This window comes from Polyodon spathula, chromosome 10, assembly GCF_017654505.1.
Source record: "Polyodon spathula isolate WHYD16114869_AA chromosome 10, ASM1765450v1, whole genome shotgun sequence".
Taxonomy (NCBI): Eukaryota; Metazoa; Chordata; class Actinopteri; order Acipenseriformes; family Polyodontidae; genus Polyodon; species Polyodon spathula.
In genome coordinates, this window is record NC_054543.1 from 38648588 (window position 1) to 38665061 (window position 16474).

The 16474-nt window shown below is 37.3% G+C and overlaps 1 protein-coding gene across 1 annotated transcript; it reads right to left on the bottom strand.

The window, feature by feature from the left end:
- Positions 1-466: 466 nt before the first annotated feature.
- LOC121322280 (E3 ubiquitin-protein ligase MARCHF7-like) lies at positions 467-12851 on the bottom strand. Its single transcript, XM_041262001.1, has 11 exons — positions 12784-12851; positions 11026-11245; positions 8303-8449; positions 7271-7436; positions 6670-6831; positions 5357-6524; positions 4922-5091; positions 4132-4241; positions 3467-3580; positions 1155-1203; positions 467-699 (listed from the first exon to the last, which is right to left on the bottom strand). The coding sequence occupies exons 1-11, from the start codon at positions 12816-12818 to the stop codon at positions 617-619; spliced, it is 2424 nt and encodes an 807-aa protein (XP_041117935.1). The 5' UTR covers positions 12819-12851; the 3' UTR covers positions 467-616.
- Positions 12852-16474: the final 3623 nt, after the last annotated feature.

Consider the following 16474-nt stretch of genomic DNA (forward strand, 5'->3'; position numbering starts at 1 on the left):
GCTTATGCCTCAAAAGTTTAGAAAATGGCTATTATTCCCCACAAACTTTGCTTTTGTGAGCAGGACAGTGATATTTCAAAATATCACTATTTCCAATGGGAAAACGGGCAAATGTGTGTCTTTTCGTTCACATAAAGTCAGAAAAAAACAACATATGAATCCAAATTAACATGTATTTATACTAAAGTAATACAAAAATGACTTCAAAAGATTTAGAAGGGAGTAGTTTTTCGAGATTTGCGATTATCCTGTATTTACAGTATAATCGTAAATCTCGAAAAACTACTCCTAAATCTTTTGTAGTCATTTTTGTATTACTTTAGTATTAATACAAGTGACTTTGTGAACAAAAAGACACACATTTGCCCATTTTCCCATTGGAAATAATGATATTTTGAAATATCACTGTCCTGGTCACAAAAGCAAAGTTTGTGGGGAATAATAGCCATTTTCTATACTTTTGAGGCATAAGCAATTAGGAAATAACACTTACTATCCAGGAACAAAAAAAAAAAAAAAATTTGTTACAGCATTATAATGATCAATTTTAACAAAGTTGATATAAATTTATAACAAAACAATCCTGTGTTAAACTGTCCTATCAATGCTGTCAAACTTAATATGTGTCTTCCTCCTCCTCATCAAAATCAAATGATGGTCTACTGTTATTTTCAACTTCTTCAGATTCCTCGTAAGAGCCTGTACAGAAACAACACGAATTACGTTTTACACACTACAGCAGATTCACATTCATGCTTAAAGTTGTTAAACTTGAAATAGAGTCAGGACTTCTTTAATAAATACTTACAATATTTCACAAGAATTTTCAAATATTAAATTTATCTTTAAGTCAAATACAGAACATTTTAAAATGACCTTGTTAAACAATACACACTGAATATCTGCAACAGGACACCTCCATAAAACCCACGATGTGACACAGGTACAAAGAGATTTCCATCTCCATTATATCCCCTTTGCTGGGAACATGCATCCCAGCAAGGTAACATTATAATGCTAATATAGCAGACAAGCCCTTGCAAGAAGCAGTTGATTATTAAAATCGTCTATTCCTGCAGAACAAGACCTTTGTAATTCTTTACAAATAAATACAAAAATAGATACAAAAACATTGCAAAAGAAATTAAACATACTTTCAAGATCATCCATGTGGGCATGAAGGGTTCTTGCAAGGTTGATGAACTTAATGAAAGAGGAACACAAAGCAAAAATTCATGAAATATTCACACACCCCAATCTTCGCTTCTCAGTATTGTGAAGTTAGCCCACTCTATTCATCCCAATTACAAAATATGGCTTATAGTTAGGGGTTCACTGACATATATATATATATATATATATATATATATATATATAGTGACAAGGCAAAAGCCCTGCCTGTGTGTTTGTTGGGGATTCACTGTGTGTGGTAATTTTTGTAATGCATGGGAGAGTTGTCTTGGCCACAGCCTAAAAGACTGCAGGTCCCAGACAAATAAGAAACACCTGCATGCACTTGGGGATCGTTTTAAGTTAATTATTTTTCAAGTGTTTGTAATTAGTGTACGTATAAACTTGTCTTTGTCCATGTTCGGGGTGGGTTATGAAGGAGTCGTCTGTGGGAAGTCAGTGCATGTTAAGTCACCAAGTACGAAAATAACCGAGTGTTATAAAACCAAGAGCTGTGTTTTGAAACGGGTAACCTGCACAGCGGTCCTGTACTAGCCAGGGTTCCAAGTGCTAGACTTTTGTTTATCTGTGTAAATAAAATTGCAGTTCTATGTCTGGGTCTGCCAATTAAAATGAGAGTGACCAGAGAGGCTACGTTACAGGTGATGGACCCAGCACAAACAAAAAAAGAAACTGATATAAAAGAGATGCTAAAAACCTTGTTGCAGGCAAATACTGCACAGCAGGAAGCCAACCGCCTGCAACTAGAAGCCTGCCAGGTACAGAGAGAGATGGAAGCAGCTGTTGTGGCCAGAGCCAGAGGGGGAAGCCCCACCATCTCCAAAGCCTGCACAGGAAACTCTGGAACGGGAGCTGCTGTTGAAGCCTTGCCCACACAAGAACCAGAGTTGCTGCTGCTGCAGGAACAGCAGTTGCCTGCACTGGAGTCGGAGCTTGTGCCACCTCCGGAGTCGGAAGAGATGGGGAGGAATTGCTGTCCCCTTGTTGTGGGGTAAAGGAGGAGTTGGGACCACCTCCACCGCAGACCCAACCACACCCTAATGCCACAATCTGGTACCTACACGGCAGGTCATTCGACCTAAGCTCCCAGACACCTGCCTTTTATGTCTGTACCTGTGGTGACTGGGTAGCATTGCCAGGTAGTTGCACGAACAGGCAGAATTGCTCTCCCTAGCTTATGATACGCTCCCTGTGCCAGACGTCGCTGCTGTGTTGCAAGGATCAGCACCTCTGTCTGCAGCTGCAGCCTCCCTGTCATCCAACTGCCCATCCGCCGCCACCCATGTCAGTTGGATACCCTGTCGCTGATTCTCAGTCCCTTTGTAGATGTGCCACAATGTGGGACAACCCACCCCTTAATCCACCACCACAGAAGGAAAAGAAAGAGAGAATGTTGGGGAGACACTGTGTATGTGGTCATTTTTGTAGTGCACGGGAGAGGGGTCATGGCCGTGGCCTAAAAGACTGCAGGTCCCATTAGCCTTCTGGGCAAATGTGAAACACCTGGGGTGCATTCAATAGACAAAGCACTCCAGAGCGTTACGTAGTGCTTTGTATTGAACGACCTGCACGTCGAAAGCACTATAACATTAGTTAACATTATGTTGTTACACTGTGGTGTAATTTCCCCCACATATTGGACTTTTTGACCAACACATCTGTATACATTATTTTTCGTAAAACAAAAAACATTGGGGGTAGGTTATGAAGTAGGAGTCTGTGGTAAGTCGGTGCGTGTTAGTCATTGTAAGTACAAAAACAACTATTATAAAACCAAGAGCTGTGTTTTGAAACGGGGAAACTGCATAGTGGTCCCGTACTAGTTAGTGGGAAGAAAAGTTTAGCTAGAGCTCCAAGTGGGAGCTTGTGTTTTGTTTGTTTCTGTGTAAACAAAATTGCACAAGTGTGCTAAAAGTGCAGTTCTGTGTCTGCTAATTAAAACGGCAAAGGAGAGTGACCAGAGAGGCCATGTTACAATATTATATTTATTTATTTTTAGAACAGATACAACCCCCACCCCACCCCCCAAAAAAACACTATTTTCTTGGCAGAAACACCCCCCACCCATAGAGTACACTGCCGTGACGTAACAAGACTAGAGATACTAAGGTTTGTCAAAATATTAACGCATGCAGAACTTGTTATAACAAATGCATCTTCATTTTCACTGACAAATTCCATTATATGCCCATTATGTGGAGTAAACTCGCCATATGCATTAAGAGCTTACAGTTTCCATTCACAATGTTAATGCAATTATGTGGAAAAGTCTTACCCCAGCATGAGCACTTGCTTCACTGGCAGCTCCCAACATGTCAGAAAATCGCTGCTCACACAAATGCAGCAAGACAACGAGGTAGAGGCCACAGCTGATAAACTCATACTCTGCCTACAATGAAGAACATGAAAGCTATACAGCATGTACTTGAATAGGAACAAGTGGTTTAATTAAAGTAATTTAAAAAGCTTGGAAGATTTCCTCTCAATTACTTAGCATTTGTAATGTACTTGAGAAATAAGACTATATTAAGAACCTTAACCACCACCATCAAGTGTTGTTGTAGGGTCTTTAGGAATGGTATTAACCAATTATGCAAAACACATACACTATGTATTCTTTATGTAGAATTAATGTGTATTCCTTGCTAACATTACAAAGGGGGATGCAAAACAGTAAATATGCATCAAGAGTGCCATTAATGTTGTGCACACTAGTCCAAGTAATCTGAAGGAACAGGACAAACAAGGAAGTCCTATGTTACTATTACAGTTTCAGTCAACTTGATTATTAAATTGCACATTTTCACATGTGGAAATGCAACAGAGATCTTAGCTAGCTAAGACTTAATAAATGTACATCCCAAAAAAACATGTTTGCCATTAACTTAGTTTAAAATGCTAGAAATGTATGTTCCACTTTATACTGAACTGAAATCTTACCTGTTCATTTGAGTGTGTTCTATATAGTTCATCAATATCAAAGTTCTCAATGTGAAGATGAAGCTTCTGTTTACATAGCTCACATGTAGTTATAGCTTCCAGGTTAGAACCTTAAATAATAAATAAAACCTCACATTAACAAGGTTAACTGGCAAATGTTTCTTGTACAATACCCTGATCGAACTACACCTAGAAAATCAGGGTGTACAGAGCACACACTGGAAAACCAAATAAACCACCTGGAAACCAAATAGTCACATCACCACAATAATATACCAGACGTACTGTAGTAGGTCACATCTCAGTTTTGAGGGTATTGTTAAATCCTGCCTGACAGAAAACCTGAAGTTGCCACACGAACTGCTTTGACATATGAGCAGCTGAAATAATGACTGCAGTGGATACACCAGACCCCCCCCCCCCCCCCACAGTATGCCCCCCCCCCCCCCAGACCCCCCCCCCCCCAACAAAAATAAAAACACAGTATGCTCCCTTCATGGGGATGCTTAATAATGTAGTGTTAAAACTAAACACTATTACAGTTACATAATGAAAAGGCACTCAAGAAGATTATTCATGTTGCATGTTTTAAAACAACAGCCTTTGCTAAATATTTAAATGGTAAAGCTGTTTCGTTTTCTATCTTTTTTATAACCCAAGTGGCATATACGCTTGCAGAAAAATACATACCGATAGATACAGGCTTATTGCACAGTACAATTTCTTGCATTAAAAAAAAAAAATCCTGAAGGATGATTTTTAACAAACAAATTAAAGCAGGGAGGATTACCAGAGTTGATTTTAGACTGCAACCACTTCTTCATACACTCCTGATGAACATACTGTAAGCTGCCAGTGCACTTGCAAGGTTCTATCAAACAGTTTGAAGGTGATCCTTCTCCCATCTGGCAAATTCGGCACAAATCTCCCTCCTCTTCATCAGAGGACTCTAAAAGGAGGCTAGGAAGAAGGATAAGGAATAAATAGAGAACTAAACAAAAATGCAGAATTTCATTACTCGGCAAGGATTGTTTCAGAACTATCAAGGACACAGTATTAATACATCTTATGTAGTTAAGGATCATAATTTACTGTAAAAATCAAACAAGATTTTTAAAAATTTTAAAAAAATGTAAAAAAAACACACACCATCGTGTGCGAGTGTCCCTCGTCCCCCCCAAACCAATTTTTCACTTCTTACTAAAGCCCTATCCCCAGGATTTACCTCTCTTGGATTTTCTTCAGTTTCTCTGGATCCCTGGAGGGTGCAGTTTTGTCATTTCCTTGAGGCTGTCCACCAGGCTCAGATCTACCTGCTGCCATGATGTCTACAGTGATCATTGCACCATTAGGCAGGGTGCTGTCAAGGCTAGGTGGCATGGCAAGACGAAACAAAGAGTTGGGAACAATACCAGAAATTCTTGGGTTTCGTTCAGCTTGGGACACATCTTGCACAGGCGTGTTTGATGCAGGAGGAGCTGGTGCAGCTGCTGTAGCCCCTTGAGATTCGCTTTCTTGCTCTCCACCTGAAGTTTCAAAAGAATACCTTCTCAATGGATAAAGTGTGCTCCCTTGTGTTTCATCAGATCCAACTGCCATTCGTGCAGACTCATCTCTTCCTTCCCTTCTCCTTCGTGAAAAAAGTGGCGTGCACCTGTTTCTAAATGAAGAAGACAACCACGAACTTCTGCTTTCAGATCCAGTTGATCTTGAAGTTTCAGGGTCTGAATCTGAACTGCGGGTTTCTACTACTGGTGATAAACCTTGCCTTCTGCGTCTAAGAAATGGAAACACCGGAGAGGAATTGGAAGCTCTTCTTTCCGAACCATCAGGACTACTGTTTCTGCTGTCACTGCTTTGAGAAGAACTTTCACCCCTTGCAACATAATCTTCCGATGGTGCTTCAAAAGACCTGGAGCTTGAGCTTGAGCTTGAGGAGTCCTGGCTTGACCTTCTTGAGAAGAAGGTAGTCGACATACTGGAAGCTAGACGGGACAATAACTGTCTTGTTGTCAATCGGCCTTCCGAATCCCCAGATTCACCGAGTTGCCTTTGTGGGGGTGGAGGAGGTGGTGGTGGTGGTGGTGGGGGAGGAGGAGGTGGTGTGGCTGATGAAGATGCGTTTCTTTCCGACTTTGGCACATACAAAGTGCATGAACTAGCACGTGTGTTTCGGACTTCTGATCCCATTGTTCTTTGTGGGGAGTCCATATCCCTAAATGAAACTGAACTAGCAGACCTGGCAGAGCTTCTGCTTGAATCTCTGCTGAACAAAGATGACTGGTATTCTGATGGCAAACGGTCATTCACTGATGAACCATTTACCCTCATAAACATACTCTCCTTTGGCCTTGCTCCTTGGGCATAAGAGGAAGTCACTCTGTCCCGAAGATCTAATATTTATAAGAAAACAGAAAATAAATTTAACCACACTTAAGCAACAAAATACATGACACCAAAAAAATTGTTGATCGATTATTAAAATCACTTTGAATTATTACCATATTTTACTCTTAAATTACACTGGGCTGTACCTACATGATGAGGCTGGTGAGGATAATAAACCACTACTCCTGTGACTATGTTCTCCAAAGCTGGAAAGACTTGGGTCTGCTCTTTTGTCCAGTTCTCCTCTTGAACGTATTAATTCTGTGGTTGTAGATGAAGCCCTTGAACCTGGGTTGTACCTCCATGACGAATCTAAACAGAAGGTTTCAGTTTATAATTTGCCTTTGTGTATTAAATAGAAGTTAAAAGAACCATTCATGAAATTGGTCAATGACTGCACCCCTCCTATCCACAATATACACAGCTACACTGGAAGGTGCAGCAACTAGAATGAAAACCTACATAGCAGACTACGACGTGGATGGATGTTTTAAGCAACTAAGCAGTTACTCATACAAACCTCTCGTCAATGAAACCAGTATATAAAAAGCCTTAAACAAGTTAGACTAAGTACCTTAAATTACAGGTAAGTATCTTGTTTCTTCAGTCTACGGACCCACATATGAACAATATTATTAAAAAATCACAGAATGTAATATGTAGTTAAACACTTTAATTTGACTACAAATGGACTTACTATGATCATTTTATATTGGTTTAACTTTAAAAAGTAGACATTTTAACCACATACCTGAAATGCCATTTAGGCCAGAGTAGCTGCTGCCAACCCCAGAGGTAGATGAACTTCTTGAATATGATGAACTGCTTGTATAGCAAAGCTTAGGTCTTTTGGATTCACTATCCTGGGTTGCATTCAGAAGCCCGTAGTATGATCCCTGACGTCTTTCAGAGTCACCCTGATTAAAATTATGTAAGATTATTAAAAAAAATAATAATTAGGAATCAGTTTAATTATGACAGTTTGGCAGTGTTTTACAGGGTCACTTCTAAACTCTGCAACTAGTTGCCACTTAGCTTTGTAATCTTTCTGTCCAGTGCAATGGAAAACGTGTTCTACTGGATCGTGCTACACCTCATGAATCATGCTATAGTAAATTATATACTGTAATAAAATTGGATTCCTACTTTAACCCTTTTCAGTCCTATGTCGGACATTACAATTTTCCCTTTCCAGTCCGATGTAAGACAAAGCACAGGTATCTGAGCAATACAGTAGCCCCATGTACCACAGAGATAACACGGACACAAAGGAGATAGCTGCTTCCGCATCCGGTGCTCAAAGAATATCAAGGGCACTTGCACAGCTTTTTGAGATGTTATATTAATAAAATAATGACTTGGATCGCACTGAGGAGTTTGGTAATAAAACGAGTGATCAGGAGAGGATTTATCAGTATGCATGTCTATAAAGAGGTATGTGAAAAAAACACTGGGGATGGGGCTTGGCTGGAGATGCAGTACTGATGTCCTTTTGCCATGCACTGCCTTTTAAACCTGTTTTACTCTGAAAAAAATACATATTTTAAACAGAATGTGTGAAAATAAATTGGACATGACGCGCCTGACAAGCACTGAATAAATTGACTGCAAAGGGTTAAAGTATATGTTACTAACTCTCAATGCAAGGAATTAAGAACCAACATGGCAGTTCATAAAACATCACTTTTTTTAGCAAAGCAAAATGGATTTAAGAATAAAGAGGATATTAGTAATAAAACTAAGTGGTGCACAGGATCGTCCCAGTTCAGGAAGAAAACATTACCAGTTTACTACTGGTTCCAGAGGTGTCAGACCACGACAGGCCACAGGATCCAGAAGAAAGAGTCGAAGATGGAGGCGAAAGTTTCCAGCTTGAATGACGACTTTCTGGAATACTGTAGTCCCTGGAAGTACTGTGGAACCTGGAGCCCTAAATCCCAACAAACAGTTTCTAAACATATTACACAGCACAACAAAATCAAACATGGCGGCATTACTAGATAAAAAGCAATATACAACACGGATTTGCACGACTTCTTTTTAAATTACTTTTTAAAAAATATAAAATACAGGTAAAAACATTCAGTTAAATAACAGATTTAACCCTTTCAAGACCAAGCACGAATATTTCAGGCCCTACAACACTTACCTCATGGCCGAGTCTGAATATTTCGGGCCCAACGTTTCACAGCGCTGCCTATTTATTTATTTATTTATTTTCAATTGCATCATTTAAAATGACGCTGAAATGTGATCTGGGTGTACTGAAAGGCGTAAAACAATTTAGCTTTTAAATGATATACGGTTTTATGGCAATTAAAATGTGAATGAAAGTGTGCCCATTCTTTAAATTAAAATGAAAAACCCGGCTCAGGATTCCAGCACAGCATTCTAAACCCGGCTTTGAAAGGGTTACTGCATGTTCTACCCATTTAATTACTTAGAGTGGGAGCTAGTGCTGTGTGGGTGGCATGACTGGGCCCTTACAAATGATTTATTTATTGTTTGTAAACCTTTGATTTAATTGTTTCATTAAACTAATAAAGCCAGTTTAACAGCTATATAATAACAAAAAAAAAAAAGAAAATAAGGCATACTGGTAGTATTTTCATACGTAAAACAGAATGATTATAAATTTACAGTATAATCGTAAATCTCGAAAAACTACTCACTTCTAAATCTTTTGTAGTCATTTTTGTATTACTTTAGTATACATATATGTTAATTTGGATTCATATGTTGTTTTTTTCTGACTTTATGTGAACGAAAAGACACAAAAGCGCCTGTTTTCTCATTGGAAATAGTGGTATTTTGAAATTTACCTGCCCTGGTCACAAAAGCAAAGTTTGTGGGGAATAATAGCCATTTTCTATACTTTTGAGGCATAAGCAATTAGGAAATAACACTTACTACCCAGGAACAAAAAAAAAAAAAAAAAATTGTTACATGGTGTTATCCAACCTGTACAGTGAAACGAGCCATCTTTGTTTACCAGGCATTTTTAGCTAACCCAAAGTCAACTTAAAGCTAATGTCTGAATCCTGGAATACAATCACCTCTGGAAAAGCTGTAGAAAATAATCCTTAATACCATAGTAACATAATCTTCTGTGACAGTCCTTGACAGGCAAACTGAAACACACGATGCCTGGAACCTGAGCAAGACTATAAAAAGACTGGCTAACATAGCAAGTGTAATTTGAATATCTGAATACAAATACAGATTGCAGAAAGAGCTGGAAAGCGCTTCCAAGAGTTTAACCCTTACTAAGGTAAATGGGCTCTACTCAACTAGATACAGTTGCAGAATAGTGAAAAAGAGGACGTAAATACCTAAAATAAAAAAGTCATAAAGCAAGACTAGTTCAATTCAAACTGACGTATCATTTTGGTTAGCAATGCAAAGCAACATTTTATCTAGCAGATCCCAACAACACTCCATCTTATTAAAGCACATGTGACACAAGATAGTCTCCAGGCTATATCTGCGGCACACTGATGGAGAAACAGACTCTTCCTTTACAGCCTCAGGACAAACAGCTCTGGTGTTGTTCCCATGAAGAAACAAGCAGTTGGTTCATCTGCTATTCTTAATAAAACAACCAGGGAGGAGGTGGTCATATGCACAGACCAGATGGTGGGAACAAACACACACACTAAACCAAGTTTTAAACTTCCACAGCTAGGAAACAGTCAATGCGTAGGTGTGCGTGTCAATATTAAAACAGTTTTTTATCAGAAGAGAGATTATCTACCACATATGAAGTCTGAAATGCCACAGCATGTTATTTTTTCACTCAAGATAAAATCCTGTCAAAGAATTTAAAAAAAAAAAAAAAAAAAAAAGTGGCCAGTTCATTACCACCTTTATTATAATTTTTTTCAGATGGCAAGCTGAACTCTATGATGCCTTATCCTAATTGCATGGAAGCAGAGCAAGTTAGAACTCCCATCTGGGTGCAAGAAAGCAGTTCCCTGTGCATGCTGTGCTCATTAAAATTCTGACTGGACAAAAAAAATAAATCAACCGATTTAATTATTTAACCAATGATTTGAAACACAACAGGACTTGACAGAAGACATGAGAGAACAGGGTCACACACCATGAGCCAGACAGTGCAGAAGCAATAACAAACAAGTTATCACAATATTATTGGAAGTGGTTATAAATGGTGTAGAAACATACTGTATCTGCTGGAGGCAAAGTACAACACTGCATTTATATCTGAAATGAGTCCTTTTTTTTATATTGGCTACTGTTGTCCAATATTGCTTTATTAGCTTCTTCTTATCCCAGTATTTACAGGGAAAGACGTTTCTTTTCTATTCTGAAGTTTTTTTTATTTATTTATCTTTAAATATATAAAAGCATAAGGACAAAAATAAAAAGCAAGCTGGTATGGGGACAAAACACAGATATAAAAAGAGACAAACTTAATAGTACAATTCTGTACAATATACAGTACATTGCATCTAGACAATTCAAATCATTAAATCTGTGAGATACCTGATAATCTGAATCCAATTTCACAGCGGTACTCCTTGTGTAACAGTCATTGCTTAAGACGCTCCCTCTACCAGAGTAGAGCCCACTGGACCGAAGAGGAGAATATGTTGATGATAAAGATGAGGAAGACGACAATGAGGAAGACGGCGACAATGAACTAGGTTTCCCATATGACGATCTTTGGGGAATCCGACTTGGTTTTGAATCCATCCTGAAAATCCTATGCAGAAGACCAGGAAAATGTGAATGAAATAAATAAAAATAAAAACAATCCCAGTCATGATGTAATAGGAATGGCATCCCTTATCAAATTGTTTTCAAACTGGATGTGAATAGATTAGTGATCTGCAACAATGACATATGTACTGTATAGAGGGTTTAGTTTGTTTAGTTCATTTTTAAACCAGTTATAGGAAGAGAACTGGTGTATTGCCCCTTCTCTAAAAACTCAATAACTTTAATATGGCAGCCATTTAAGCTCAGAGGTCACCAACACATTTAGCATTTACTAATCTGCAGAGTATCTGAGGAATGGAGTCACAACAGCAATGCCAAGGTAAGAGATAAGACCTATTAGAATTGTTAATGGTTTATTCAGTATGTACATATAAAAGGTACTGCAATATATGCCCAGATTCTGATTCAAACGAATGCATCTTAAGAGTTTTACCACAACTGGATAACCTGTGACATACTGTACATATACAGGGGTGAATACACTACATCCCCACTAGATTAGAACACAGAACAAGCTTTACTATACACTGGGGGAAAATAAGTGTAGCATAAAAACACGATTTACAAATGTCTAAATGAATCAGTTTAAAATCAATGCAAATAAATTGAAGGCTTATGCAGCACAGGTAAAACTTCCCATGTGAACTCGGAATCACAGCTAGCTACTAAATACCTTCCCACCAGGTATACGATATCAAGTGAAAGTTTATTTTGTTTTACTTAAGAGTTCGCTTAACTGTAAGGTCAAAGTTACAACCAGAAATGAACAAACACAGTACAAAAAGTAGCAAAAAAACGGACAGTGTAATGTGCCCACAACTGACGGTAAATAGTAAACGTTTGTAGATTTGAGCATAAGGATCCAGTCGCTTGTCAAGTAAATGTTCTGTAAAGCGGGCTTGCTTTATGGAGGTCATTACACATAAGAAAGTTTACAATCTAGAGGAGGCCATTCGGCCCATCTTCTTGCCCTTTTTTTTTTTAAAGATCCGCTCACAAAATCTTTCAAAAGGTCACCATTTTAAATATTAGCAACATTAAATTTCTAACACAACATGTCCGGCCCTCCCTTAAAAAAAAAAAAAAAAAAAAATCAACTGCAGCGACATTTATTTTGACCTCAACAAATGTAATCCTGTGTTAAAATACTAATAACAATAACAATAATAATAATAATAATAATAATAATATTAATAAAAACGTTACCGATTAAACCATCAGTAAATGCATTGACAACAGACATGTATATCTACATTAGGGGGAGTTTTATTCAGTAACTGCATCAAAAATGTAATTGGATTGTTCATGTTAACTTAAATGATAAAATCTTAAAACGAGGTAAAACACCATTCACAGGCCTTTTTTTTATTTATTTTTTTAACTTGCATTCGAAACGAAACTATAATTCACGCAACGGATAACATTGCAGTAATGAAATCCCGAGGTGCTTTCAAAACATTAAAGATAAGCTGCTTCTAGCCTACAGTATTATTTCCTCATCAAACACGAATGCAGTCTCACCCTCCTTCTTCCTGCTGCTGCAGTTTTCTCACCATTAATAATGGCGTCTCTGTGTTGTGCTTGACACAGACAGAACACCACGTGACATATCAATAGTAACCGGACACCCCAGAGGGGGTTGAGGCGCTCAGCAATGACTGACAGTTCTTACACCCAACAGAACTATTGCATACCGACAGGCAGAGGCAGTTCAAAGAGGAACGTCAGGCTGTGTGTGCGTCGAGCACGACACTTTATGCTGTGGGCTTTTCAAGCGGTAAGCTGTTGACCTGCTACTAGCGTATGCAGAGGATCTTGCTCAATAATTCAATTTGCAAATGGAGCAGTCGCTAAAAATACACTTTTCCACACGACACTCTCAGTCCACGAACAGTTTAATATTCAACTCGCACATAATTCATTTTGATGGAAAAAAAAAAAGGAATATGTGCTAAAGTTAAACAGTATGCCTCTATTAATTGACCTCTGTATTCTGCCACTGTTTAGAATTAATAGACTCAATTGCCTTATATTTAATTAATAAATAAATAAATAGGACAGGGTCATGTGAGACAGTTACATGATGCTCGTGTGTTACAGCGGCTGTTTTCTTCTTAGGTTAGTGTTTAGATTCTCAGTTTGTTTATACGTTGAAAAAATCCACACACAATCTAAAAGAAAGCTCACAACATTTTGTGTAAATAAATAACTACCTAGTCGAATAATTTAAAGGCTGTTGTTTTGCAGAGAAGTAGCATCAACGCTATTGTGTTTTTCTACCAAAGACTATACAGTATCGTCACACGTTTACATAATTTACATAAGGAAAACCTGAAGTCTATTTGTGTACTGTTGCTTGATGAATTGAGAAGCATCGCCACTAGGTGGGCTATCAGCCAGCATTGAACTTCATGCTATTTTACTGTCACACATGATTAGGTGCCACTGTTTTCTTACAAGCGTGATTTAGGTACAATTATGTGCGATATACTCTGGCACATCAATTAAAACGTACTTGTAAACAACACTAATGAACTTATTGAAACAGCTAGTTCAAACTTCTAGACCATGAGTATGACAGCTATATTGGAGCTAAATTGGTTTACAGCAGTGTCATTAATAGTCGCTACATCAAAAAAGGCTCAGCTAAGGATGGAGTCTGTGGCAAATATCCATCCTGTTTTTGCATTCATCATGCATTGATTTAAAAAAAAAAAAGTAATATATATATATATATATATATATATATATATATATATATATATATATATATATATATATATATTATAAATTATTTTCAAATAAAAAACAATACTGGTGGGAGAATGATTGGCTTTAAAAACCATCAACAAAATGGCCTTTAACAGAAAAAAATGCAGGATTGTGAAAGCAGATTTTAATTGCTAGCAGAGTTAAAGGTTACCAGGGTCTCATCATTTATTGAGCCATGATATTCATAATCAGCTTATATTGCTTCTGACAATGGTATTTGTTTAAGTACCACATTATTCTTTTATTATTACACATCTAAAGGAATTTAGAGATCATTGGAGGTCATCGGGTAATTTATTTTGTGTATACCTCTGCTTTAAATATTGAAATATGATAGGTAAATTTAAATATACTTCTGAATACACTGCATTTCATCCACAGAGTATGATAAAGTAACACAAATGGCAACTAAGTTTCGGTAAACGCGCATTTTGAAAACTTTTTTTTAATTTTTTTTTTTTAAAGCATTTGATATTATAATTATTCTCTTTGATGTTTGCTGATGTCACCTATAGTTCATAATGACTCAGTAGGGAGGTGAATTAAAGATGTACTCCAGAGAAACTGTTAAAGAAACAAAACCCTTAATGCCTATTTTAAATTAAGCTTAAATACTCTTGGTTCAGTCTCTAGGAGAACTATAAGAAAGCTTGTTGTACAGTGCAGTTAGTTCTAGATCAGATAGCAACAAAGAAAAACAAATCATAAGGTCAAATGAAATAGAAGTCACTGCAGGCCCAGAAGCATGTTCCAGCTATACTGTCACTTGTGTTGCTTTGGGCATGTGATCCACCTGGAGTTCTAGTGACTGAGTAATATAAAAACAATTAACAAAGTCGATGGCTCTCTTTCAGCTGTTTTATTCATATTTGCCAGGGAGGTTTTCACTGGAATTTTGCTCCAAGGTATAAGTTTGCTGTACTTTTCTTCATGCTGTGTACCACTTAAGAGATGCAAATCAATGAGTTCCTCACCAGACATGTTTCCAGCTGTCCTCAAATTCTTTGATAACCATCTTGGGTTCAGCTGTTGTGGTATTACCTGTGCCTGATCTTATACACAGCACAGCTCAAGTGAAAACACACCCCTGTGTTTTTGACCTAGCTTGATGAATACACCAAATACTGTATAGTACGGTACAGTGCTTTAAAATGAAAATTGCAGTGATAGTTCAAATGCAAAATGACCATATTTAATATATCAATTTATTTTACATGTGAAGAATACACCTGAGGAAGTGTTTGTATCATAATTAATCATATAAGGAGAATCACGTCTTCAAATCAATTTAATATATAAATGAAGGGTTCGGTATACCAACCAGATGCTGTATAATTTAAAGACATTTGTTACATATTAATGGGTTTGTGTTTTTAGTGCAGTCATTACTCATTTTCATTCTTGGAAATCAGGAAACTGTACTCAATTGAACTTCGTTGTCGACTATTCTGTTCCTATTTCTATTCCTATTTGTACTCAAGCTTAAACCCCTTTTTAATAACCACACTTCTAAGAAATGTAGGTATCCTGGCATATATTCAGTAATATGCTAATTGCCTATATTATGCTGATGTATTTTACTTCAATAAAGTGTATGTTGTATTGTTATGTAGTCTATGGGTTATTATGTAAACACTAAAATCATTTACACATATAAATGAAAACCATCCTTTAGTGACATTGAGTTACCTAAATACAACCTCAAGGGTTTATTAAAATCACACTTGTGTTTACTTTTCAATTCTATTTTTGCCCTGCTTTCCTATTCGCTGATTATTGTCTGTGTTATGTAGCCTGATCTTGGCATTTGCCTTCCATCATGTTTTTCTGCCACTTTCCCATTTCCTTCATGCTCCTTTAGCGCATGATAAATTACATCTAGAGCACATACATTAGACCTATGCTGTCGACATAATGATTATTATTATCTATAATGGCCCATTTTGATCAAATATTACTAAAGGCATTCTCAACTGTTGCTTGATCACTGCCTGACATGGGGTAACACTTGACACTGTTTTGTTAAAGAAATGCCATTGGATATTCCGTCCTTCAGATGAGACGTAAAACCGAGGTCCCATTGTAAGTGACTCTGCAGCACCAGCTGTTGATGATGATGATGCAAAGTGAACCCCCTAGTCTCTGAAAGTCACTTTGGATAAAAGCATCTGCTAAATGACTTAATAATAATAATAATAATAATAATAATAATAATAATAATAATAATAATATTCCAAATCAGATGCTCATTCGTTCGTACAAAAATTGTTTTTGTTTAATAGGTCTACATGTGTAAGATATTTAATATTACCACCAGGGACTGAAATGGGAACCATCTGGTAAAATAGTTCAGTAATGGTGTTAATTTTAAGGTTGGGCCCCAGTCTTTCAGAATCTACACTGTGTAGCACAGTTAACACAATACAATACACGATTAGGA

Excerpts from the sequence above, each read along its gene's own strand:
- LOC121322280 (XM_041262001.1), bottom strand. The coding sequence starts at position 12,818 with ATGGTGAGAAAACTGCAGCAGCAGGAAGAAGGAGG. Across the intron at positions 8,450-11,025 it reads AATTGGATTCAGATTATCAG|GGCTCCAGGTTCCACAGTAC; the intron begins GTATCTCACAGA and ends GTTGGGATTTAG. Across the intron at positions 3,581-4,131 it reads GAACACACTCAAATGAACAG|GCAGAGTATGAGTTTATCAG; the intron begins GTAAGATTTCAG and ends TCTTCATTGTAG.